Genomic DNA, 21,557 nt, shown 5'->3' with positions numbered 1-21,557 from the left:
CCACGCGAGACCGAAACGACTTCCGGCAGCTCCGGAACAACTTCCGGTAGCTCCGCAATGACTTCCGGCAGCTGTGGCCCGAGTGGGCGGAGCCTCACTACGGTGTGACGGGAGTGGGGGACGGGAACGGGGGCACGGGGCGGGGCCGGCCCTCTCCCTCAGCCCGTCCGCAATTAAACGTGAGGGTAAAGCTGAGGAAAACGGGGCCCACCGAACACAACAGCGGCAGAGACAGACGTCGTTTGCTCTTGAGCTTTATTACAAACGCAGCACAGGCCATTTTCCCCGGCAGGCGCTGTGCGCAGACACAACAGGCCCCGGCCCGGCCCCGCCTCCGTTCCCCCGCCCCACAGCCCGGCCCACCAGCGCCGCCGCCAGGGGAGGGCGTTCTATCCTCCCCATGACGTCACGGGCCCTGCCACCCCCGCCCGCCTCGGTCGTTGGTACGGCCCGGCGCCTCGGGCCCCGCCCCCCGCCCTCCTCCCGCGGTGGGAGCGGCCGGGCCGGCAGCGCGGCGGCATCCGGCTCCGCCTCTCCCCCCCCGCGGTGGTTGGTACGTGCCGGGATCGCCCGGCAGCAGGCGCAGGGATCGGTGCGGCCCGGGGCTTCACCCCGCCCCCGCCTCAGTGGTACAGGCACCGAGCGCTCCCGTTCGCCGGCGCTGCCGCCTCGGTCGGAGTTCGCCGCCGTTCCCGGGCGCCCCGTCCTCCCTCCGGCGGTGTATGAGTGATTCGTAACCCCGACCCGCCATGTCCACTCCGGCCCGTAGGCGCCTCATGCGAGACTTCAAGAGGTACCGAGGCCGCCGGCGGAGGGCAGCGGGGGGCGGGAGGGCGCGGGGCTCGGCCCCGCCGGGCGCGGAGGGGGCCGCACAACATGGCGGCGGGGCAGGGCGCGCTCCGCCGATTGCGTAGCGGCGGGCCGCGCCGCCCGCCGCGGGTTACGCCGTTTGCGCAGCGGCGCCCGGCTCCCCGCCCGGGCTACGCCGAATGCGCAGGGGCGGGCGGGGGGCGGCGCCGCGCTGAGCCCGCACCGCTGTGCCCGCAGGCTGCAGGAGGACCCCCCGGCCGGGGTGAGCGGGGCCCCCTCCGAGAACAACATCATGGTGTGGAACGCCGTCATCTTCGGGTGAGTTGCCGAGCGGCGGGAGGCGGGCGTGGGGCCGGCTGGGAGCCGCCGTAACTCTGTGCTCTGCTTCTTCCCCCGCAGGCCCGAGGGGACCCCCTTCGAGGACGGTGAGTGGCTGCGGGGTGGGGGTGGGCGTGTGCGGCAGCAGCAGTTGGGGGGCGGCCCGCGGGGGCCCGAGGTTTGAGGGAGCGTCCTATGGAACTGCGAGTGCCGCTCGGTGCCCCGGGTTGCGTTGAGGGGACGCTTCTACGTGGGGCGCTGCCCAGAGCCCGGTGTAGGGCTGCTGCTGTACTGCGTTATTTGAGATGTGTTCCTTCTGACGTTTCTGTGCTTTGCCTGTAAGCCCCGTGCGAGTCGGCGCGGCACGGAAACGGGCTGCAGGTGGGAGGGAGTTCAGAACGGAATTCTGTGCTTGGCATCAGTCTCGCTCAGCTGCGATCGGTGGTACCCAGGGTTAATGGTTAAAAGCAGCATTTAGCTTCTATGGCTGCCTCCGCGCTCCCTGTCCCAGGCCTGTCTCCGGGCAGCTTCTGTTTGGCCTGGATGCCTCTTACAGCCTTATTGATGTTATGAACACTTCAGCATCTCGGTGAGAACTCGTTGGACGTGAAATGCTGTCCAAATGAAATCAAGGATGCATTTTTTTAAGATACTTTGGGTGCAGGCTGTAATTAATCCTAGATCTCTGTGACTCATGCCAAAAGTATAAGTAGAAGTTCTCAACTCGTACATCGTTCTTGGCTAGCTACTTGTTTATCCTTGGGTGAGCACCTGAAGTTCCACATGTTTTCTGCGAGGATTTCATCTATTTTAAATATTTCAGGCCAAAGAACTTCAAAGTCTAGTCACTTCTTTTAATTGATTAGTTACGAATCTTGCTGGAGGAGCTGTTCCAGAACGCTAATGTTTGCAACTTCAGTATTCTGTAACACTGTACACAGAGCTGGTAGACCAAATGCATTCTGTTATCTTTCTCATAGAATCGTTTGAGTTGGAAGAGACCTTTAAAGGACCGACTTCCCTCCAATAAACAGGAAAGCTTAGGGTTTAGGGCTCCCTTAAACTTCCCTGAGGGTTGCTGCTGCTGCCTGGGATCCTGGTGCTCTGCTGCTCTTGGCAATCTGCTGTCTGAGGGCTGAAAGACCTCCTTGCAGTGTGGTAAAGCACAGGTTGTTGCCGTGTTCAGTCTCTTCCTGTGCAGTGAGAGTTTAACAGATGACAAAATGGCTTTTTTTCCTTTTATTTCCATCTTGTTGTAGAAGGTTGGAGGCTGCTTTAGAAATCCATGCTGGTTTGTTTTTTGTCTGTGCTTTCCACTTGGCTAGCATCGTGCCTTTATCTTGCAAACTTGGGGTACCTTGCAGTCACAGCAGCCTGAGTCCAGACACGCCTGAGTCTGCTACTGCCATTGCTTTGCCTGGCCTTATAATCTTGGTGCATGATGGACTGCTCTTCTCTTAGCAGAGGATGTGTTTTTCACAGCGTGCTCTCAGGAAAGCAGATTGTGTTTCTCTCCGTTTCTCTGGGACATACCTTAGGTTGTGCTAGGTAACAGAGTGCTGGATGGAGCCCGGAGATACGGCGCTGTTGGTGCCTGCTCTGTGCTCTCCCTTCAGTGAGAGGACTGGTGGTAGCACGGTTCAGATGCAACTGAGCTCAATGTAGTTAAAATTAAGAAGCCTTTTATTTACAATATGGAGCTGTTACTTGGGCTTGTTTTGTTCAGGCCCTAGTGGATCCAAGGTACACTGGAGTTCTGTAACCCTTCTTTATCAGGGCAGTGCACTTCTGTATTCTCTTTTTTAGTCTCTGTCCTTCCCTGGCAGTACTGTAAGACTTTGGGTTGTGAAAGTAGGCTGTGAAAAATGCCAGTTGTTCTAGCTGTAATAATTTCAACATGGTGGGAAGTGCTGTTCTTCATCCTCATTCTGGTGAGTCCCTTCTCCAGTCTCAGCTTCTGAGGTTTCATACCTTTGCCTGAACTGAAAGCCCTAAGCTCAAACGCTTGTTTACTTGCTGTGCAGAATGCTGCTAACAACCCTCCCTTCCTGCCACCCCCAAACATTCGAGGTGTCTTCACAACTGAAGGATGACTTGGCCTGGGAGCAACTGCTAATTTAGATCAGCAGCACTACTTCCATCTCCTGCTTTGAAAGCATTCAGTTGCAGATGTCTGCAGCAGGACCTCAGGGATGTTCATCCTGCCCTTACCATATTTCTTAGAATGTGAACTGGTAACGCTGCCCCATGATGGAAACACGGGCTCCCCCACGCCCTACAGACCCGTTTCTCTGAAGCTGGATTTTGATACTGTGGTTAGTGCAGGATTCCTGGCTTGAGGAGAATTAAGTAACAGCTATTGCAGTGTCCTGTGTTCCTGTCATCGTGCAGGCAGCTTGGACAGAGAAAGCAATGCATTTGCCCACAGTATGGTTTATTCCTTACTGAAGGAATAAAAAAAAATTCAGTATCCTCATGTGGGAGAGGCAGGGACTGTCCCTGCATTATGGGTGCTTCAGTGGAGGGGCTCGGCAGGGCCACGGCACTGCAGGACTGGGCACGGGGCCGGGAGGAGCCTCCCCCCGAGCCGAGGCAGGAGAAGCAGATGGATGAGGTAAGTGCAGAACAGACGTGGGAACATTCTGGGATCAGGATGATCCCAGCGTTTGTAGGATGGCGGTGAATAGAAAAATCTTTGTTCTAAAATAGGCTGTCTAGAAAAAGTTGTAAGAATCACTAGTTGAAAGCTGTAGAATTGGTGACACTGTGGAGACTGAAGGAGTCATCCCAGCAGTGTGCTGTCATACCTGTTCCACTTGTGTGAATGACCCCAGACTGTGGTTCAGAGTCTCTGGCACTGTCCGCTAACAGAGCTCAGCAGTGAGCTGTTGCATGCTGCAGGAATTCTTTCAAAGAGTCGTAGCCGCTTGGGATCTTGACGTGCTTGAGTAGGGAAGATATTCCAGCTGGAAACTGTCCAGCCACTCACTCGGGTTGGTGTTAGAAGTAATGCTGTCCTGTCCCTAGTGGGATGGATGGCTTCCCTGTTTTTAGTTGTTTTAAACGGATTTTAAGACCAGAGTGCCCTTGATCTACTCTTTGGCCATCTTCTCTATCTCCTCTCCTCCTTCTTCAGTTGGTGTTCTAAAATAACATTCATTTTCTCGAGTAAGGTTGCTGAACTCTTTTACTTGATGGTTTGAGCTTGATTTTTATCCTACTGCTCGCTTAGTCGCTCTTCCACAGAAGTGCCTGCTTTAGGACTTCCTGAAGAGGGTACTGCAAACTGGGGCTGGGACACAGCACCGGGGAGTTCCCCGTGTTTGGTTCTGAAGTGCTCACATTGCTGGGGTTGTGCTGTGTGGGGAAGGAGAGGTGTGAGGGATGCCTGCAGCTGGCAGGTTGTTACAGACCTTCTGGCCTGTTTTTCTGGCTGGTCTCTCATCGGTCTCTGTGCCTCTGGATTAGCAAGAGTAAAACTCGAAAGCCTCACTGCAGGCTTCCGCTTAATTGAGCCATCTTAATGCACAGACTTCTGTTTGGAAAACTGCAGTGTTCTTATTGTTCTTTTTGCTTTCCCGTAGGATGGCATGTTGTTGGCTCTGTGCTCTTACGTTGTTAGGCTGCTAATAAAAAAGCAAACATGTAAAAACTTATTTTTAGGCAGCTGAGACTTCCTACTGCACAGAAACTGTTTCACTTTGAGCCGCAGAGAAAGCTCTGAGGTATCTGTGCTGACTTCATACGCAAACTGGAACGTCAGAGCAATGACCTTTGTTATGGTTTATAGCCTTACAAAGGAGGAATCCCTGGGAAATCCCGCAGATCCTTACTGATCTGCAAAAAGGGAAAGGGGTCAAGAATCTGTTCTTTGGCCCCCAGCTGCTGGCAGGCTTGCCAGCCAAATGAGGGAATGACTGTAGTTAATCAGTGCTGGAAAAGTCCCTCACAGCAGGAAACGAGGATCAGCTTTGTGTCTGAGCCCCTGAATTCTCCTTTGGGCACTGAGTGTTTGTGGGGCAGGGAAACTGTCCCTGATGGTGTCAGACCACCTCTTCAAAGCCAGGTGGTACGGCTGCTGGGCAGCTTGCTGCAGCTGTTACTGTAGGGTCCGGTGTGCTCCTCTTACAGGAGAGCTGGGTGTTTGTACAAAGGTGCTTCGGGTATTCCTGGGCGTGCGGAGGCACTCTGTATCCTGGCGTGTGCGATGTGATGGCACGGTGAAGGGAAGGTCGCACGTTCCTTAGGTGCTGATGCGGGTCAGTAGCAGTGCTTAGTCCTTCAGATTGTTTGTACAGCTTCCTTGTCAGACTTCTGATTCTCAGATCGCCACAGCCTGAAGAGAAGGGCTAAAATCAGTCAGGTTAGTGCAGGTTACTAAGATTGGTTGGTCTGGGTCTTAGTCAGCCAAAGGAAGGGTAGCTACCCTGAAGTAAATGACCAGATCGTTGTCTAGAATGTCCAGTAAGAATGGTGCTTTCAGTACTGCTTTCTTAACACTGTGATCTCATTACCTGATGTAAAAAAATCTAAGCATCTTTTAGCAGTAAGCGACAGGAGGAAGTCTGCTGGCAGAGAGAAGTATCGGTGTAGGACTCAGCAATCTGCACTGTGTGCCCAGCAGTGGATGTACAAGCACAATTGTATCAGTGTATGCTTATGGAGGAATGCTACTCGGTCATCTCGTGTAAATTTGTTCCAGATAAAGCTAATTTATTTCTCTTTCAACTCCAGGAACATTCAAACTTACAATAGAATTCACAGAAGAATATCCAAATAAGCCACCTACCGTTAGATTTGTCTCTAAAATGTTTCATCCAAATGGTAAGTATTTACACAGTACATTTTTTAACTGGAGCTTTTTGTAAGTGCTGTGGAAATAGACTATTTATAAAGTTCCCACTATCTAATAAGCACAATTCAGTGTGCTTCTGTGTAGTTCCATTGAAGGTGACTGTGTGAGCTGCACTTAGGCTTGAGATGAGTAGGAGATGCCTGTTAGCCTGCAGGTGGTGCAGCACTGCATTGACAAGGCTCCTCTCTCAGCTCTCTGCTGTTAGACTGGACAGAAGAGAGAGCCTGAAGAGCAAACAGCTTGAAGTTATCTCTATATGTACCATGCACATACAATGACACTTCTGAATGCAGTTGTCTTCTATCATTTTTTTTCTAGAACTGCCTGCCTGTATGAATGCTATACCTTGAAATGTAGTACTAGTTTCCAACTATAGCCAGTAACAGTAAGATCACTGAATCAGTCCCTTCCCTTGGTCATTAAAGGTTGGTTCCTTGTCTCGAAGAAATACGAGCTTCACGAGTACCTGAAACTTGCCCTTGTAGCAAGTAAGCCTGTGTGGGCTAAGTGCACTGAGGGATTGTAGAGCTGTCATGAGACAAGGCATTGACTGCTGCAGCTATTTTCTGGGGAAACCTTAGATGTAAACAGCTCTTTTTTTAGTGTTCCTTATTTGGATCACATGTGGAAAGCTTAAAATTTTTGCCTTCAATCTCTCGGTGGTTTCATCTTTCCATAGCGGTGGCTGCAGTGTCACAGAGAAGCTTGGCATTGAAGAATAAGCAGGGTTTGAGTTTGAATACTGGAGGCAGCTGCCAGTGACAAGCTTCATCTCCTCCTACGTGCAGGCCTGTCTGCTGGATTTCAGTCTGTCACACAGTCCTGACTCCTGTCCTGTTTGTCAGTATATAGGTTTTCAGGATGAGACAATACTAGGAAAAACTGAGTAGCTGTACAAGTTCTGTTTTAAGCCATTCTTCTTGAACCTTTTCTAGTCTACGCAGATGGTAGTATATGTCTGGATATTCTTCAGAATCGTTGGAGTCCTACTTACGATGTCTCTTCCATCTTAACATCTATACAGGTAAAAAGATTTCTGCATGAAAAGGCAGAGTGAAATTAGGATGCTTTGAAAAAAAACTGCTCAGGAAAAGCATTGTTGGCTTCTTAGAGCCAGTAAAGGAGCTCAATGTTGATATTAAGTATAAATACTTACCGTGCGTAAATTAAGCAGCCTTAGTGACACACAGAGGCTGCTGAAGGTGTCCAGCTCCAGACTGCACTGCTAAGAGCAAGACTGAAAGCTTGCAGTAACTTAGAACGGCAGGAATGCAATATGCCTTGCCTGTATCTAGATGAACTTCTGCCCTCCTGTTAGTATGGACAGTTAAGAGAATATATTGCAGAAACTGTGTACTTCCACGTGCCTGAGAATCTTTTTCTTTTTGCACAGTCTCTGTTGGATGAGCCCAATCCTAACAGCCCAGCAAACAGCCAGGCAGCTCAACTATACCAAGAGAATAAGCGGGAATACGAGAAACGGGTTTCTGCAATAGTAGAACAGAGTTGGCGTGATTGTTGACCCAGGATGATGCAAATGAACACTCTGGTGATGAGGAAAGTATATGAAGTGTCTGAGTCATCTTCTTCCTCCTAGCATCACTGCATTTACTTTGAAAGCAGAATAGCTGTTGTGCCGTTGCCACCCTCCCTTGCTGAAGCTTCTTCTCCTTGGACATAATAAAGCACCCACTTTGAAGTCAAATGTACTGTACTTGGGTTACTTGCAAAAGAATTACTGATGCTGAATTCATTTTCTGTGGTCCCTCTCCAGTCTTAGGGCAGTATTGTGCATTTCTGTAGTGTACACTAAGCTTTTAATTGTAATTGTGTTATACACAGTGATGCTTATGTGTAGCTTGACAAAAGGGATGTTTATATACATACACATTTTTTAACTGATATTACTAAAGTGCTGATCTGTCCAGGCTGGTCATTTACTATTGGTTTAGATCCCACCGCATTCGTAAGTACTGAGTGAAGAAGTAACATTTTTTCCTCATTTGTATTGGTTTACCATCTCTAAAACTGATTGTCCTTCAACTGGTTTGTAAGAACGCTACTCACTTCTACACTTCACAGGCGAGATTTATGTACAGATATACATAAATCACTTCCCTTGTGGCACTTCCATCTTTACTGGGGGTGAGAAATAAAACCTCTTTTTTTTTTTTCCTAAGTAAGTAGTATGTTAAGGGACATGCCTATGGAGACTGCTCCACTAAGTTTCTGTAGTCCTGGCACGGAGGTGTTACTGGACAAAAGCAGATAGAGCCGCGGTACTCCGAGTTAAAGCCCTTCCAAATTAAGGAAGAGGTAAAACCTGAAGCGTTCCAGAGGTGGAATTATTCTCCTTTTAGTGTCTTCTTCCTTCCCCTTATCTTTATCTGAGAAAGATAAGTTATTTGGTATCCAACTTTGCCTCGGGGAAAGTTTGAATAAAGTATGGGGTAGGCACTTCAGTCTCTGCAGTTCCTGATCTTTGTAGTTTACTGTGGTTTATGTGAGCTACTGCTGCATGCTTGAGTTAGTTTCTCTTCAATTTTATCAAAGTATTTTTTCAACTCTGAGAAAACAATTGTTAAGTCCAGACTCACTTTTTTGTACAGCTAAGTTTGTACATTTGGATACAGTTCCTTAAGCAGCAGTGTGGGATGAAACCTACAATTGTGTTGTCCAATGTTCCAGTGTCTTTTGTGTGCACATTGGTCTGTTAGTTAAGAAGTATAACTTTGCACAAGTAACCCATGTAAGAAACTGTACATTTTTCAAAACTTGTAAATAAAGTGTAACCTTAATGCTTATTGTATAAATAGGCAAGAGGTGTCTAACTGTGGTTATTCTGAGACAGCAGGAGGGAGCTCAAGCTGTGTGCAGACTTCTACCAGCAGGGCTGGGGCACGCTTCCAAACCCTGGGGGCAGGAGCTGTGCTTGGGCTGAGCTGTGCGTCCACGATGCACAGCTATAACCTGAGCCCTTCCAGGCAGAGAACAGCAGGCCCGGGTCAGCTCGCAGGGAAGTGGAAAAAACAGACAGCTGCAGAAAGCTCAGGACAATGTCACTCCCAGGAGTAAGCTGCCAGAAAAAAGCCTGCAGTAGAAAGTTAGTAGCTTCCAAGGCTCAGTAACTAACTGACACGAGAATCATACTTGTACTCTACCCCGTCTTATAAAGGGGAGAACGAGATGAAAATGACTGGCATCTAACAAAAGCCAGTACTGCTCCTCAGCTCTGCAATTAAGACAGCCTGGCAGGTTCTTCAAAACAAATCAGGCATTAGCCCATCTCTGTGACAACACTGCACACCCTGAGCAGGCCTTCTGCCTTACAGAGGGCAGCCTTTCACTACTGAAGCTGTGCTCAGTTACGCTTGCTAGCTTTCCTAAAGAACTGTCTAAGCTGAACCCTTGTAACTGCTACTTACCAATGTCAGAAAGCCAACTACAAGAGGCAGCGATAGCCGTCATTAAATGTCACGCGTGGGGCTAGAGCTGGTAGGCACTCTGCATGGGCAGAGCGTATCTGCCTCAAGTAATCTTGATTCTTAAGCATTCATTGTGTAAAACTTGCCCAAACCAAGAGTCAGTCAAGCAGCAAGCACCTGTGACACACGCTAAGCTCAGCGCTGGCGCAGAATACCCCAACACCTGCATCAAAAGGGAAGAATGAAGCCAACCAGAAGGGATACGAGGGATCTTGGCCATTTCCCTGTACCTTATGTAAGTATTTCTGCCTTTGCAAGCAGAAACCTTTCTGAATGGCTCACATTAATCTAACACCATAGCATCACAGGCACTGCTCCTTCCAATTCTGTATGTCTGCTACTTGCTAAAAAACAAAGGATGGCATCAGCCCTAGGGCAGCCAGAAATGAGCAGCACAGAGGAGCAAAAACCTCACCTTTATCCCTTTCCTATGCAAGCCTTTCATCCACTTCATTTCAAACCATACAGTGCTGGTTCCAGGAAGCTTACAAGCCACATAAACACAGGAGACAGAGCAGAGAGCAATTCTTCAGTGTTAACAGTCACCAAAAATACTCCCACCAATTCAACTGGAAGACAGCAGGCGTCTGACACAGAGGGACCCCACTTGGCAAAGATTTATGGCCATGAGTCAGGAATGCCACCCAGCAGAGAAAAAAATACCACTTCATACAGTCTCACTGCTGGTAACTACCCCTGTGGCGGTACCACTCATCCTGCACCCCTCCTACACTGTTCAGCAGAAAGATTTTTCAGCCCAGCACTGCCCTGCTGCTCTTGCCACCTTTCCCAGTGACACCAAGCTCTAAGGACTCACTGCAGAACCAAGCTAGGGAGGGGGAGCTGCACTCCTGCCTGCAGGAATATCTGCCTCGGAAGTACCAGGCTCCTTCCACACTCCTACGCTGCCATCTGCTATAGGCCAGCATCCCTGGGAGCAGAATTCAGAAGCAGAGAGAAGGCACAATGCACAAATAAAAGAAACTCCTTTCAGAATTCTCTGCCAGATTGTTGGTCCTTCAAAGACAGCAGCAGCAGCAGGTTTTCATTTCAGGTGCCCAAGCTAGCGGAAGCTGTGCTGAAGCCACCTAGTTAAGGACAGAAGAGATGCTCTCCCTTGTCCCGAGAGTCTTACCTGTAACTGAATTCTTCCAGGACAACCTCCTCCTTTCCACTGCTCGGCTGCAAGTCTCTCTAAAAGCACATCTCCGGGATCTTCTGCTCCATCTGCAGGGGCCAGTCACCCAGAGCCAGGCATTGAAAAAGGAACAGTATAAGAAATGAAAAACCAATGTAAAGAAATGAAGAGGCAAACACGGGAAGCAGATAAACAAAAGCAACAGCTGAGACATAAGCCAGCAGGAGAACGGGCAAAGAATTACCGCATTAGGATTGGTTTTACCAGCACGAAGAGTCAGCAGGCCCTACTGGTGACAGAAGAACTGCATCTCTAGGCAGATCTCACACTTGGCTCTTCCAAGGTCCCTGCCTGACCTCCCCGTTTTCCAGGCACGATGTGGGTACTCCCCAGGCTCACACAGCTCCACGGCCCGGCACGGCCTGCTTCCCAGGCAGGACTCCAGCACCACCGAGATGCTGCGCTCGCACCGCGACCGTTTGCTTGTGAATCACCCTTGACATAACACGAGCAGAGGTACATTAATAAAGCAGAGAAATAATTAAGCACAGATCTAATTTTGCTTGGGTTAAAGAGCTTATATTCAAAGTAAAAAAATAAGTTCTGTAACTAGCATCTCTGACACGTGGGCTCCGTGTTTACCTCCAGTTTTTGTATCACACACTTCACCATGGTATTTACACACATCAAGCAGAGCTTCAAGGTAAAAATCCACTGGAATTATCTAAGTCCAACACACTGATGAGTAAGGTGCATTCAGTGACTTTCAGTATGGGAGGCTCAAGGTAAAAGCCTATGAATAAAACCATACCGTTACACTGGGTAAGGACATTTCTCCACATACGTACACAGCAGAGACAAGGCCTTGCTATATACACATTTCTTAAGAATAAATGGAGTTTTCACACATTTCTTTTTACACAAAAGGTGACAAACTTGTTTTGCTGGTTTTTTTTTTTCCAGAAATAAAGCTGTATTTTTATTGTCATTGATACCAACTTACATACAGGTTTATTCCTCCAAACTGCATTTCCTTTGCTTTGTCTCCTTTTCAATTTTGTTTTTAAAACAAGGTGTTTTTCTCAGTCAAAAAAGTCAAGAAGAATTAAGGGAACTACAATTTTAAATGGTGCCAAATTCTTTCTGGTTGGACACGTGCTTTTGCTATTACAAAACCATTAAAACGTGAAGAACAATTAACATCAAAGACATACAGTAACAGCACCACTGGCGTTGGGTTGTGCTAATGTGCTCGAATAGAACTCGGTCGGTCCTAATTGTTTCGCAACATTTTAGAAATCTTATGAGCAAAGTAAAAGATTTTAATGTTAACATATCACGCAACAAGAAATGCAGCATCTCTCTCTTCAATCAGGTATCTAGAAATGTCATTTATAACTTTCACCAGTAAAATCAGACACTGAACCTCAATTTGCTTGAGGCATGATAAGCTCATAATGCCCAACATGGCCTTCTTGCTTCAGCTGGTCCAACAGATCCTCCTTGCGCCGCTTTCTGCTTACCACCAAGTACCTATCATGGCCCTGGCCATGAGATTTACTTTTAAGACCGTATTTTTGGGCAATCTGATGTATCTGCTTCCGTTCATCATTGGTCAGTTCTGTAGAGAATGTCAAGTCAACGTGACTTTCCGAGTGAGCATAGTTTCGAATGATCTGTTCAATATCTCTTTTAGCGATTTTATTTACCCTTTCCACATCAAGCCCAAGTCCTTCCCTTTTAAACTGCTCCTTCACTGAAATAGGCTCTCTTATTCCTTCACCGTCCTTCCCTAGGCCACCACCTGTCCAGCCCATCTTTCTTAAAATCTGATTCCCAATGTTGTCTTCTTTGATCTTCTGCTTGAAAGCATCTGCTGCTGATCGCCCCCGAATCTCATTTCTGGAGATGACGTCTTCGATGGTGCCTTTTTTCAGGTTATTAACAACAGTTGGCTGAGTCTTTTTGAGGACTTTCACAGCTTCCTCTGCTGCCTCATGCTTGACAGATTTCTTCACTCCAACTGCTTCTGCGATGAATTCGTTCTCAAGCAGCACCTTGCACTTCCATCGCATGCCAGTCATCCTTTCGAAGACATACTCGACCGTCATCTTGTTGAACTGAGCAGTGTCATTCAGCGTGCACACTGGGTTATCGGAGTTCTCATAAACCACGAGGTCCTTCAGGTCCTTCTTCCTCCCAGAGCCTTGCGACGAGCGGCCCACTTTCTGAACCTGGGTCATTTTGATGGCTGTTAGGTTCGACTGCATCTTCTGCAAAATTTTCAGTGCTTCATCAGCTGCAGCATGCTTGCTGGTCTTCTTAGTGCCAAATCCCTCAGCTAAGCAGTGATCTTGTAGATACACCTGACAACGCCACGTGCGGTTGGGCATGTAGTCATATTTATATTCAACAGACATCTTGTTGTACGAGGCAGAATTGTTAAGTATTCCTATTGCATCATTGGCATTCTCTGTGAGGACAAAACTAGTCCAGTGTTTGCTGGTGTTAGCGGAACCTTTCGCGGATTCAGCACCGGGCTGCGCTGGGATGCAGTCCCTGTTGGCCACTACAAACTCCTCATGAGGTTTGAGAGCAGGAGGGAAATCCGGGCAACTCACACCTGCCTGGCACACCACCAGGTCTTCATGATAGGTGTGCCTGAACTTCCGCTGCACGACCCTAACTTCTACGGACTTCTGCAGCAGCTTGACCGCCAGCTCTGTGGCTCGATCCCTGGATCCATTTTTGCTGCCGGCATAACCAGTGGTCAGGTAGACATTCTGACATCGTACTTCACAAGCAAAGCCATCTGTTAGGAACTTCTTACGCTTCGGGAGGTCGGCAGGGGCAATTTCTTTCAGAGGAGCATAAATATATTCAGGATTTGTCTTGCATGCCTGAATTGAACGTGTCAAGAGATAAGTATAGTTAATTTTATCAGTCCCATTGTTTGCATCTGGGTTAGTAAGATTTTTCAAAACAGCTGCCGACAGTTTCTCAATAAAACTCTGCTTCAGCATTATAGCTGATGGAGGGAAAGTCTCTGATACAGACTGGACAGCTGAGGGAGGAACAGAAACCTGCAACACACCACTTGTGGCAACGTCCGTACTATTCACAGCCTTACTGGGAGTTGCTGCCTGGTTTGCAAAGCCAAACCCAGCTGAATTGGAGATCTGGGGATCCACCTCCCGGGCATTCTCAAAATGAGAATCTGTACAGTTTTCAGCTGGCTGTGCTACATTGTTTGTATTTGCCTCTTGGTTCATTTCCTGTGTTTGGTCATCCAGAGAATCTTCCTTCCTGTCATCCTTCTCAGCGCTGGTTACAAAGTGGATGGGTTCAAACCGTGGCCGCACACGGAACCTGGGGGCCACCTTTTTGGGAGGCTCAGGAACCTCTTCCCGCTCTGGACCTGAGGGATGGAAGAAAATTACAAGATTACCAATAAATATGTGCAATGACAGAGAGAAATGCTTTCCAAGAGTCATCTCCAGAAGGAGCATGCAGAGTTTGTGCACAGAATTACCTCTGAGACACAAACCAAAATGTTTCCTTCTTAAGATGTTTGCAATTGATCAAAACAGAATATTTGTCCTTTTGCAGGTCACTTCACCGGTACCTCCAACTCCTCAACTAGCATAGAAAAATCACGACATCTCCAGTTACAAGGATTTTAGGTCTGAATCACTCGCTCTGCCCCACAGCACTGCCCACTGAACCCATCCACTCATTTCTGAAGTAAGTCCATATCACTGGTAGACCCCACATATTAACCAGAAGAAATGCAAATGAGGCACAATATCCCGATCTACAGAGCTCCTGCAGAAAATGACAAAGAGCTGATAAGCAAAGATGCTACATCTAAAAGATAGCTACACAAGATTTGTACTGCGAAGACTTGTGCCACCTGAGGAACCTGAACATCCACAAGGCTATGGGTTCCGATGAGACGCATCCCAGAGTCCTGAGGGAACTGGCTGACACAGTCATCGAGTCACTCTCAATGATATTTGAAAAGACATGTCAATCAGGGGAAGCCCCTGGCGACTGGAAAAAAGGCAGTGTAGCACTCATTTTTAAGAAAGGCAGAAAAGATTACCCAGGGAGCTACCGACCTGTCAGCCTCACCGCAGTGTCAGGGAGGATCACTGGACTCTTGGTAACTATGTTAAGGCATGTGGAAGAGAGGGAGGTGACCAGAAGAGGTCCACAAAAATGATGCGAGGGATGGAACAGCTCCCTGCGAGGACAGGCTGAGAGCTGGGGCTGTGCAGCATGGAGAAGGGAAGGCTGCGGGGAGAGCTGAGAGCGGCCTGTCAGTATCTAAAGGGGCTGTGAGAAGGAGGGGGACAGACTCTTGAGCAGGGTCTGTGGTGACAGGACAAAGGAAAATGGTTTCAAATTAAAACAGGGGAGATTTAGATTGGATGTAGGGAAGCAGTTTTTTTTAAGAGTGGTGAGGCACTGGCAAAGATTGTCCGGAGATGTGGTAGATGCCCCACACTTGGCAACATTCAAGATGATGTTTGGGTCGGTGCTGGGGCCTGTCCTCTTCAATATCTTTATTGATGACCTGGATGAGGGCACTGAGTGCACCCTTATTAAGTTTGCAAATGACACCAAGCTGGCAGGAAGTGTCGATCTGCCTGGGGGTAGAGAGGCCCTACTGAGAGATCTGGACAGGCTGGATCTCTGGGCTGAAGCCAATGGGATGAGGTTCAACGAGACCAAGTGCCAGGTCCTGCACTTTGGCTGCAACAACCCCAGGCAACGCTACAGGCTTGGGGCAGAATGGCTGGAAGGTTGTGTGGAGGAAACGGACCTGGGGGTGTTGGTTGATGCTCGGCTGAGCATGAGCCAGCAGTGTGCCCAGGTGGCCAAGAAGGCCAATGGCATCCTGGCTTGGATCAGAAATAGTGTTGCCAGTAGGAGTAGGGAAGTCATTCTCCCTCTGTACTCAGCCCGAGTGAGGCCCCACCTCGAGTACTGTGTCCAGTTTTGGGCCCCTCACTGCAAGAAAGACATTGAGGCCCTGGAGCGTGTTCAGAGGAGGGCAACGAAGCTGTGAGGGTTCTGGAGCACAGGGCTGATGAGGAGCGGCTGAGGGAGCTGGGATTGTTCAGTCTGGAGAAGAGGAGGCTCAGGGGAGACCTCATCGCTCTCTATAACTACCTGAAGGGAGGTTGTAGTGAGCTGGGGGTTGGCCTCTTCTCTCTTGGGACTAGTGACAGGACGAGGGGGAATGGCCTCAAGTTGCGCCAGGGGAGATTCAGGCTGGATGTTAGGAAATACTACTTTTCTGAAAGAGTGGTCAGGCGCTGGAATGGGCTGCCCAGGGAGGTGGTGGAGTCACCGTCCCTGGAGGGGTTCAAGAAACATTTAGATATAGCATTGAGAGACATGGTTGAGTGGGGTTATTGGTGGTAGGTGGATGGTTGGACTGGATGATCTTGTAGGTCTTTTCCAACCTAGCTAATTCTATGATTCTATGAGGCTGGACCAGGCTCTGAGCAACCTGATCTAGCTGTGGATATCCCTGTTCATTGCAGAGGAGTTGGACGTTTAAGGGTCCCTTCCAACTCAAACAATTCTAAGATACAGAGATTTTAAGATTGTACAATGTAGCCCCCTCCCTCCGCATTGAAGTGGCACACACACGCAACTCCACCAGAGGAGCAAAGGGCCACCTCAGCACCTTGGAATGAACCACCTGACCCAATGTGTGCAGCTGTAGTGCAGGTCCGGTAACATCTGTCTAGTCATCACACTACCATAGCATATTTACCATAAACTAGTTCACTGCAGTTGCAAAGAGCACTTCACACACAGCCACTCTAACCAGGTGGCAAAGCTCTGACATATATTAAGTCCTTCAGTCATCACTGTTTTCATGAATTATGGCAAGGTTAACATTTCTTGCTCAGCTTGGTATTTTGATGATTGCACTGCAGCAACACCTAAAGGCCCTCCCCAGCACAGGAGCTCTTTGCTGTGTGTAGCACACAACAGGGAACCCCTCCCACAGAGCTGCTGCCTAAAACAAATACACAGCAGAGGATAAAGCAGTATTTTTCTCAATTTTGCAGATGGGGCAGGGAAGCTCAGAAAGATGACTGGATTATCAAAGTAAGAGAAGAAACTCTGGCAGAGCTAGGGATTACATCCAGGCTTAGAGAAGAGCCCTGCACTGTCTGAGCATCTGCATTTTAAAAAGCTACACTATCAACCAACACTGTCCCACAGAGCAGAAACCTGCTGCTCGCACCCACAACCCACACCCGCAGGCATGAGCGGCTCCCCCAGCCCTCCCTCCAAGAAGGGCAGGGAGCTCTGACAAGTGGAGTGGAGTAGAGCCAGCGGAGGAAGCCACCAGCCAGCCAGCCCACTCTGCCCACTGCATCTCCTCCACTAGAACAGCTACAGCTGGAACATCTATCCCTGAGAGCAAGGGCTGTGCTGAGCTATGTGGAACTCCTCCAGGCCAAGTAGGAAATAAAATGAAAACACCCAACATCCATGCTCCAGGCAGGTCCTATCTACAAACCAGCACAATAACTGCTTCTCGGGTCAGAACATCACTATATCAAAGAAGGACAGACAGACAGAGATATTTAATGACTCAGATCCAATTCCCTAACACTATCATTAGCAAACATTTATTACATGGCAATTTCAAATAAAAATTATAGTTTATTTAAGTGAAAAAAGGACTTTGCCTGAACTACATATGTCTGATGATGTGGTAGAGGAAGAGAACAGCTGCAATCCAGCAGAGCTCACCACAGCCACTGCTCCCCAGCCTGCTGCGCTGCCCTGCTGTTCCCAGGCTCCCCACAGCCCACCCTCTTCCCAGCAGCAGGGCCAGGCCCCCACAACACGCAACGAATGCACTCACTGTCAGGTGGGGACCGTTGTCTCTTCAGCTTCTTGCTAGGGACCAGCTCAAACGTTCGCATATCCCCGATGTCGATGCCCTCAGCCATCTTGAGAACCTTTTCCATGACCTGTGAGCCATACCTGTGTGGATCCAACAACAAACCATGTCAGGAGTGCTCCCACAAGGGGCACCCGGCCCCACCAACAACCCCCCCCCACACCTGTTCTAAGCCTAAATCACTCATACAGTCTCTGTGTCTGCTGGGATTCCAGTACCTCGGTACCTGCTCCAGGCAGACAGCTCAGCCTCACACACCCTGCAGAATAAAACCAGGTCATTAACATTTGAGATGCAGAATGTGGTCCAACAGAGCAACAGAGGCCCTCATTCTGCTGCTGCTGAGATGCTGTCACAGGACCCGACCAAAGTCACTCCTCCTGCCACCCCTGGTGCGGGCAGGCAGCACTGTGCGGTTGGGGAAGGACACCACTAACAAGTTACTTGACTCCAGATGAACCTAGCTGTGAATCACAAACAACGCAGCCACCAAACCCAGAGGGTTTAAAGCTTTAACATGGACACATTATCTGCTAAAATGCTACATTTGGCAAGGCTGCTAGGAACACAGGGGTGTGGAGAAGGAGGCATCTCAGTAGGCACCACAGTCCCAGGACTAACCACAGCAGTGACTTGCTGGCACTGAGCTTCTTGCCTGGGTCAGCAGCCACAGCCACATGTCACCAATACTGAAGTCACGGACATCAGATGACAAGGACACTCCTCTGCCTTTATCGACCGCTCTCTAAAAAAAGCCACACTCCTTTTTAGCTTGGTAGTTGCAGATGAAAGTTTAAAATCCCTGAGCCACGGAGGACGCAAGATGGCTGTAACCATGTGGGCAGGGCAGGACATACACGACAAAACTCCACCTGACTTTGCCTTACAGCCCTGGCCATCTAAGCTTTCCATTGCTCCTGGGACCCAACACATGTTTTCAAACCATTTGCAAGTCCAAAGCTGAACAAGAAAAAAGGCAACCTTTCTAAGTAAGGAAAACAGAAAAATGGCACAGAATGAGATTCTGACAGCTCTGCGCTGTGATTCAGACAGGACAAAAAGTGATCTTGCACCCATACTGTGAAGTGCTCATCTTCAAAAGAGCAGCCAGTGAAACAGTAACCTAAACTAGCTTTCAAACACTCCTGCTGCAAGGGCTCTGTCAGTCTACTCACTCTTCACTCAAGAAATGCCCTTCCTGTTCTGAGAACCAGGCAGAAATGAGACCTTTGTAAAACCCTGAGTGATCTGCACACACACCAACACAGTGCTTGCTTCACCCACTGCCACCCAGCTCTGTGCCACTCCCTGAGCACAGGAAGGACATGCTGGGATGATGGGAGGAGGTGGGCGGTGGTGACAGCCCTCACCTGCAGCGGGGGCAGGGACAGGAACCTGCATGGCTGTCTCTGGCTTATAGAGGGAAAAGCACGTTGCCTTGGATAGGGACATCGAGTGCGCTGCCTTTTTCTAGCAGGCTTCCAAACAGCATGAGATTTGGTCTGGGAGTGCCTTCTTCACAATGGATGGTCTTGTTAAGGGCTCAGGTTTGTGCCTAGAGGAAGACCAATTTGTCCCAGCATAAGCTTGTCTAACCTGGTCTTTGAAACCTCACCCCGTGGAGGCTGCTCACGAAGGAAGAGGACCCTATGTCTCCACTGGCTAACTGGAGTCTTCCCAGCGCCATTTAAGTTTGTTATCTCTTCTTGCCCCGACTCCAAGCAGCTGTGGAGCACACTGTACTATTTCCCCCCCCCATTTTACAGCTACCTTTAACATATCTGAGAACACACATCTTCCCTCAGCAACCTCTGAACTAATTATACCCTGTTATTTAACTCCTTCCTCGCAGGTCATCTCTAAGGCCTCTGGACATTCTCCAGACAATCTTCCAAATCAACACTCTCTTGGGTTTCATCAAAAGGACTTTTCGGGCTACAGAGATGGTAAAGGATGTAGAGGGAAGACGAGGAGCTGGTGAGCCACGTGTCCTCTCCCTTCCCTGCCTAGACAGCTCCCCACTGCTCTCCAACACTGTGCTCATGTTGGAGCACAGCACAAGCTTTGGGGAAATAGCCTCACCGACATCAGCCCTGCACATCACACCTCAGCCTGCTGCTTGTGTCTTCTTCAGAGCTGCTGCTGAAGACGTTCATCACGGAGACTACGTGCACATACAGGCTTAACTTGCATCATTTTTAGGATTTGAGATCTTGCCTCAGAACTCTTCACTTCTCTGATCAGCACACTACATCCACGTTACAACGCTGCGATTCCCAAAAGCACAGTCACAAATGCCCTCCATTAAGAGGGCATAAAAGCTTATACATGGACCAAAGAAACTAGAACAGTCTTGATTTTAACACACTAATCATACTTTAGAATTTGAAGCCACTTTAAAACAAAGCTCAATTTTGATGCTCACAGAGCAGAACAGTTCGGTACTTGGATCAGAAAAAAAGAAGAAAACATGCAAACCTACACCTCAAGAAGTTGACTTGGATCTACACAGATAATGCAGGATATTCCCTTAACAAGACTTTGGGACAGCAATGCTAACAAGAGTAAAGCCACGTGCCCCTCAGGGTTTACAAGCCCTTTTGGTCACAGCACAAATGACTGAAGTTAGTTATTTGGCAGCTGCTCCTGCCTTCAGAGCCTCACATCCCGTTGAGAAACGGTCCCAGCTCCAGGTGTGTCAGTCGGGGAGGGCCCGAAGCTCCTCCCAGCCCTACAAGTCCCAGCGCTGGCAGCAGCGATTCGATGGAGGCTGGAAACCTCTTCCATTCAGCGGGCCGTTCTCTCACAGAACGCAAACCCTGAGTTTTGAAGGGAGTGCAAAGGCTGATTTACGCTTAAAGGGGCGCTTCCCTCGCAATTAACTTACAGAACACAATACCACGTGCTTAAAAAGCTCTCGGGAGAAGAACATCAAGAACTGCTCCCGAAACACACGCACGCTTCGCAGCACCTCGCTCCCGTCTCCCGCTCCCCCCGCACACCCGCCTTTCAGCAGAGACCTTCCCACGCTGGTTCCGCCTCACAGAAACCCCGGTTCACTCCCCAGGCAGAGCCCTCCCCTCCTCGGGGTCCCCCACTCCAGCTCCCCACACTCCTCAGGGGACCCCCCTTCACTTCAGCCCCCCCAACTTCAGAAAGACCCCGCTCACCTGCAGCCCAGGAAGACGTGGTTGCTCCAGAGGACGGACAGCGCCAGCAGCTGGTCGATGGCGGCACCGGGGTAGCTGTGGAGGTGGCGGAGGATGAAGCGACGGCGCGCAGCCCAGTGCCCCTCGCTCTCGCTGTACTGCCGCCACTGCTCCAGCACCGCTTCGGGCACCGCCTCCGGCGGCGGTGGGGACATCGCTCAGCGGGCAGAGGAAGGCGGCCCAGCCCTGCCGAGGTGGGCGCACAACCGCCGGGCGCGGGCACGGCCCCAGAGGTGAGCAGGCCCCACGTGCGGCCCAGGCCGCGCCTCGCCGCGGGACACCGGGAAGCGCCGCCTGGTCTGCTCCGGCCCGGCTCGGCCAGGCCCCGCCGGCCCCACGCCCCACGCCCCGACGGGAGCGCCCCTCCCCGCCCCCTCCTCTTCCCCACACCGGGCTCCGGTCCCGCTCTCGCAGAGCGCACCGGCGGCCGCTGCGTCACATGGCCGCGCGAAGCACCGCGAGACGACGCGAGAGCGCAGAGCCCTCCCCGCGGCGGAAGGGCGCCGCCCGGCGGCAGGGAGCGCGCAGCGCCCGGCGAGGCTACGCAGAGTGCGCAGCACGTATGGACTGTGCGCAGCGCCTACACACGGCGCGTAGGGAACAGCCGGCACTCGGGAACTCCCCCGGGCCGCTCAGCGGCACCGCGCCCGGGTCACCTCGGGCACCGGGCAGCTTCCCCCGTGCGTTGGCAGAATTCAGCACAGCACAGGCTTTCGTACTTGCTATTCGAAATGGGCATTAAGGTTGGAAGGGCGCAGCAGTGGTGTGAGGTAACCCCACCGCCCACGTGGGAACGAGGCCG

General features: G+C 50.1%; 2 protein-coding genes across 2 annotated transcripts; one reads left to right on the top strand and one right to left on the bottom strand.

Annotated features, from left to right (window-relative positions):
• UBE2A (ubiquitin conjugating enzyme E2 A) lies at positions 536-8,800 on the top strand. The gene is made up of 6 exons (XM_021405946.1): positions 536-793; positions 1,048-1,128; positions 1,210-1,235; positions 5,863-5,952; positions 6,919-7,007; positions 7,377-8,800. The coding sequence occupies exons 1-6, from the start codon at positions 750-752 to the stop codon at positions 7,503-7,505; spliced, it is 459 nt and encodes a 152-aa protein (XP_021261621.1). The 5' UTR covers positions 536-749; the 3' UTR covers positions 7,506-8,800.
• Positions 11,164-21,199, bottom strand: NKRF (NFKB repressing factor). Its single transcript, XM_021405943.1, has 3 exons — positions 20,717-21,199; positions 17,508-17,629; positions 11,164-14,024 (listed from the first exon to the last, which is right to left on the bottom strand). The coding sequence occupies exons 1-3, from the start codon at positions 20,908-20,910 to the stop codon at positions 12,034-12,036; spliced, it is 2,307 nt and encodes a 768-aa protein (XP_021261618.1). The 5' UTR covers positions 20,911-21,199; the 3' UTR covers positions 11,164-12,033.

The sequence above is a fragment of the Numida meleagris genome, chromosome 8 (assembly GCF_002078875.1).
Source record: "Numida meleagris isolate 19003 breed g44 Domestic line chromosome 8, NumMel1.0, whole genome shotgun sequence".
Taxonomy (NCBI): Eukaryota; Metazoa; Chordata; class Aves; order Galliformes; family Numididae; genus Numida; species Numida meleagris.
The sequence above is the reverse complement of the archived record's forward strand: the minus strand, read 5'-3'. Positions and strand labels throughout refer to the sequence as shown.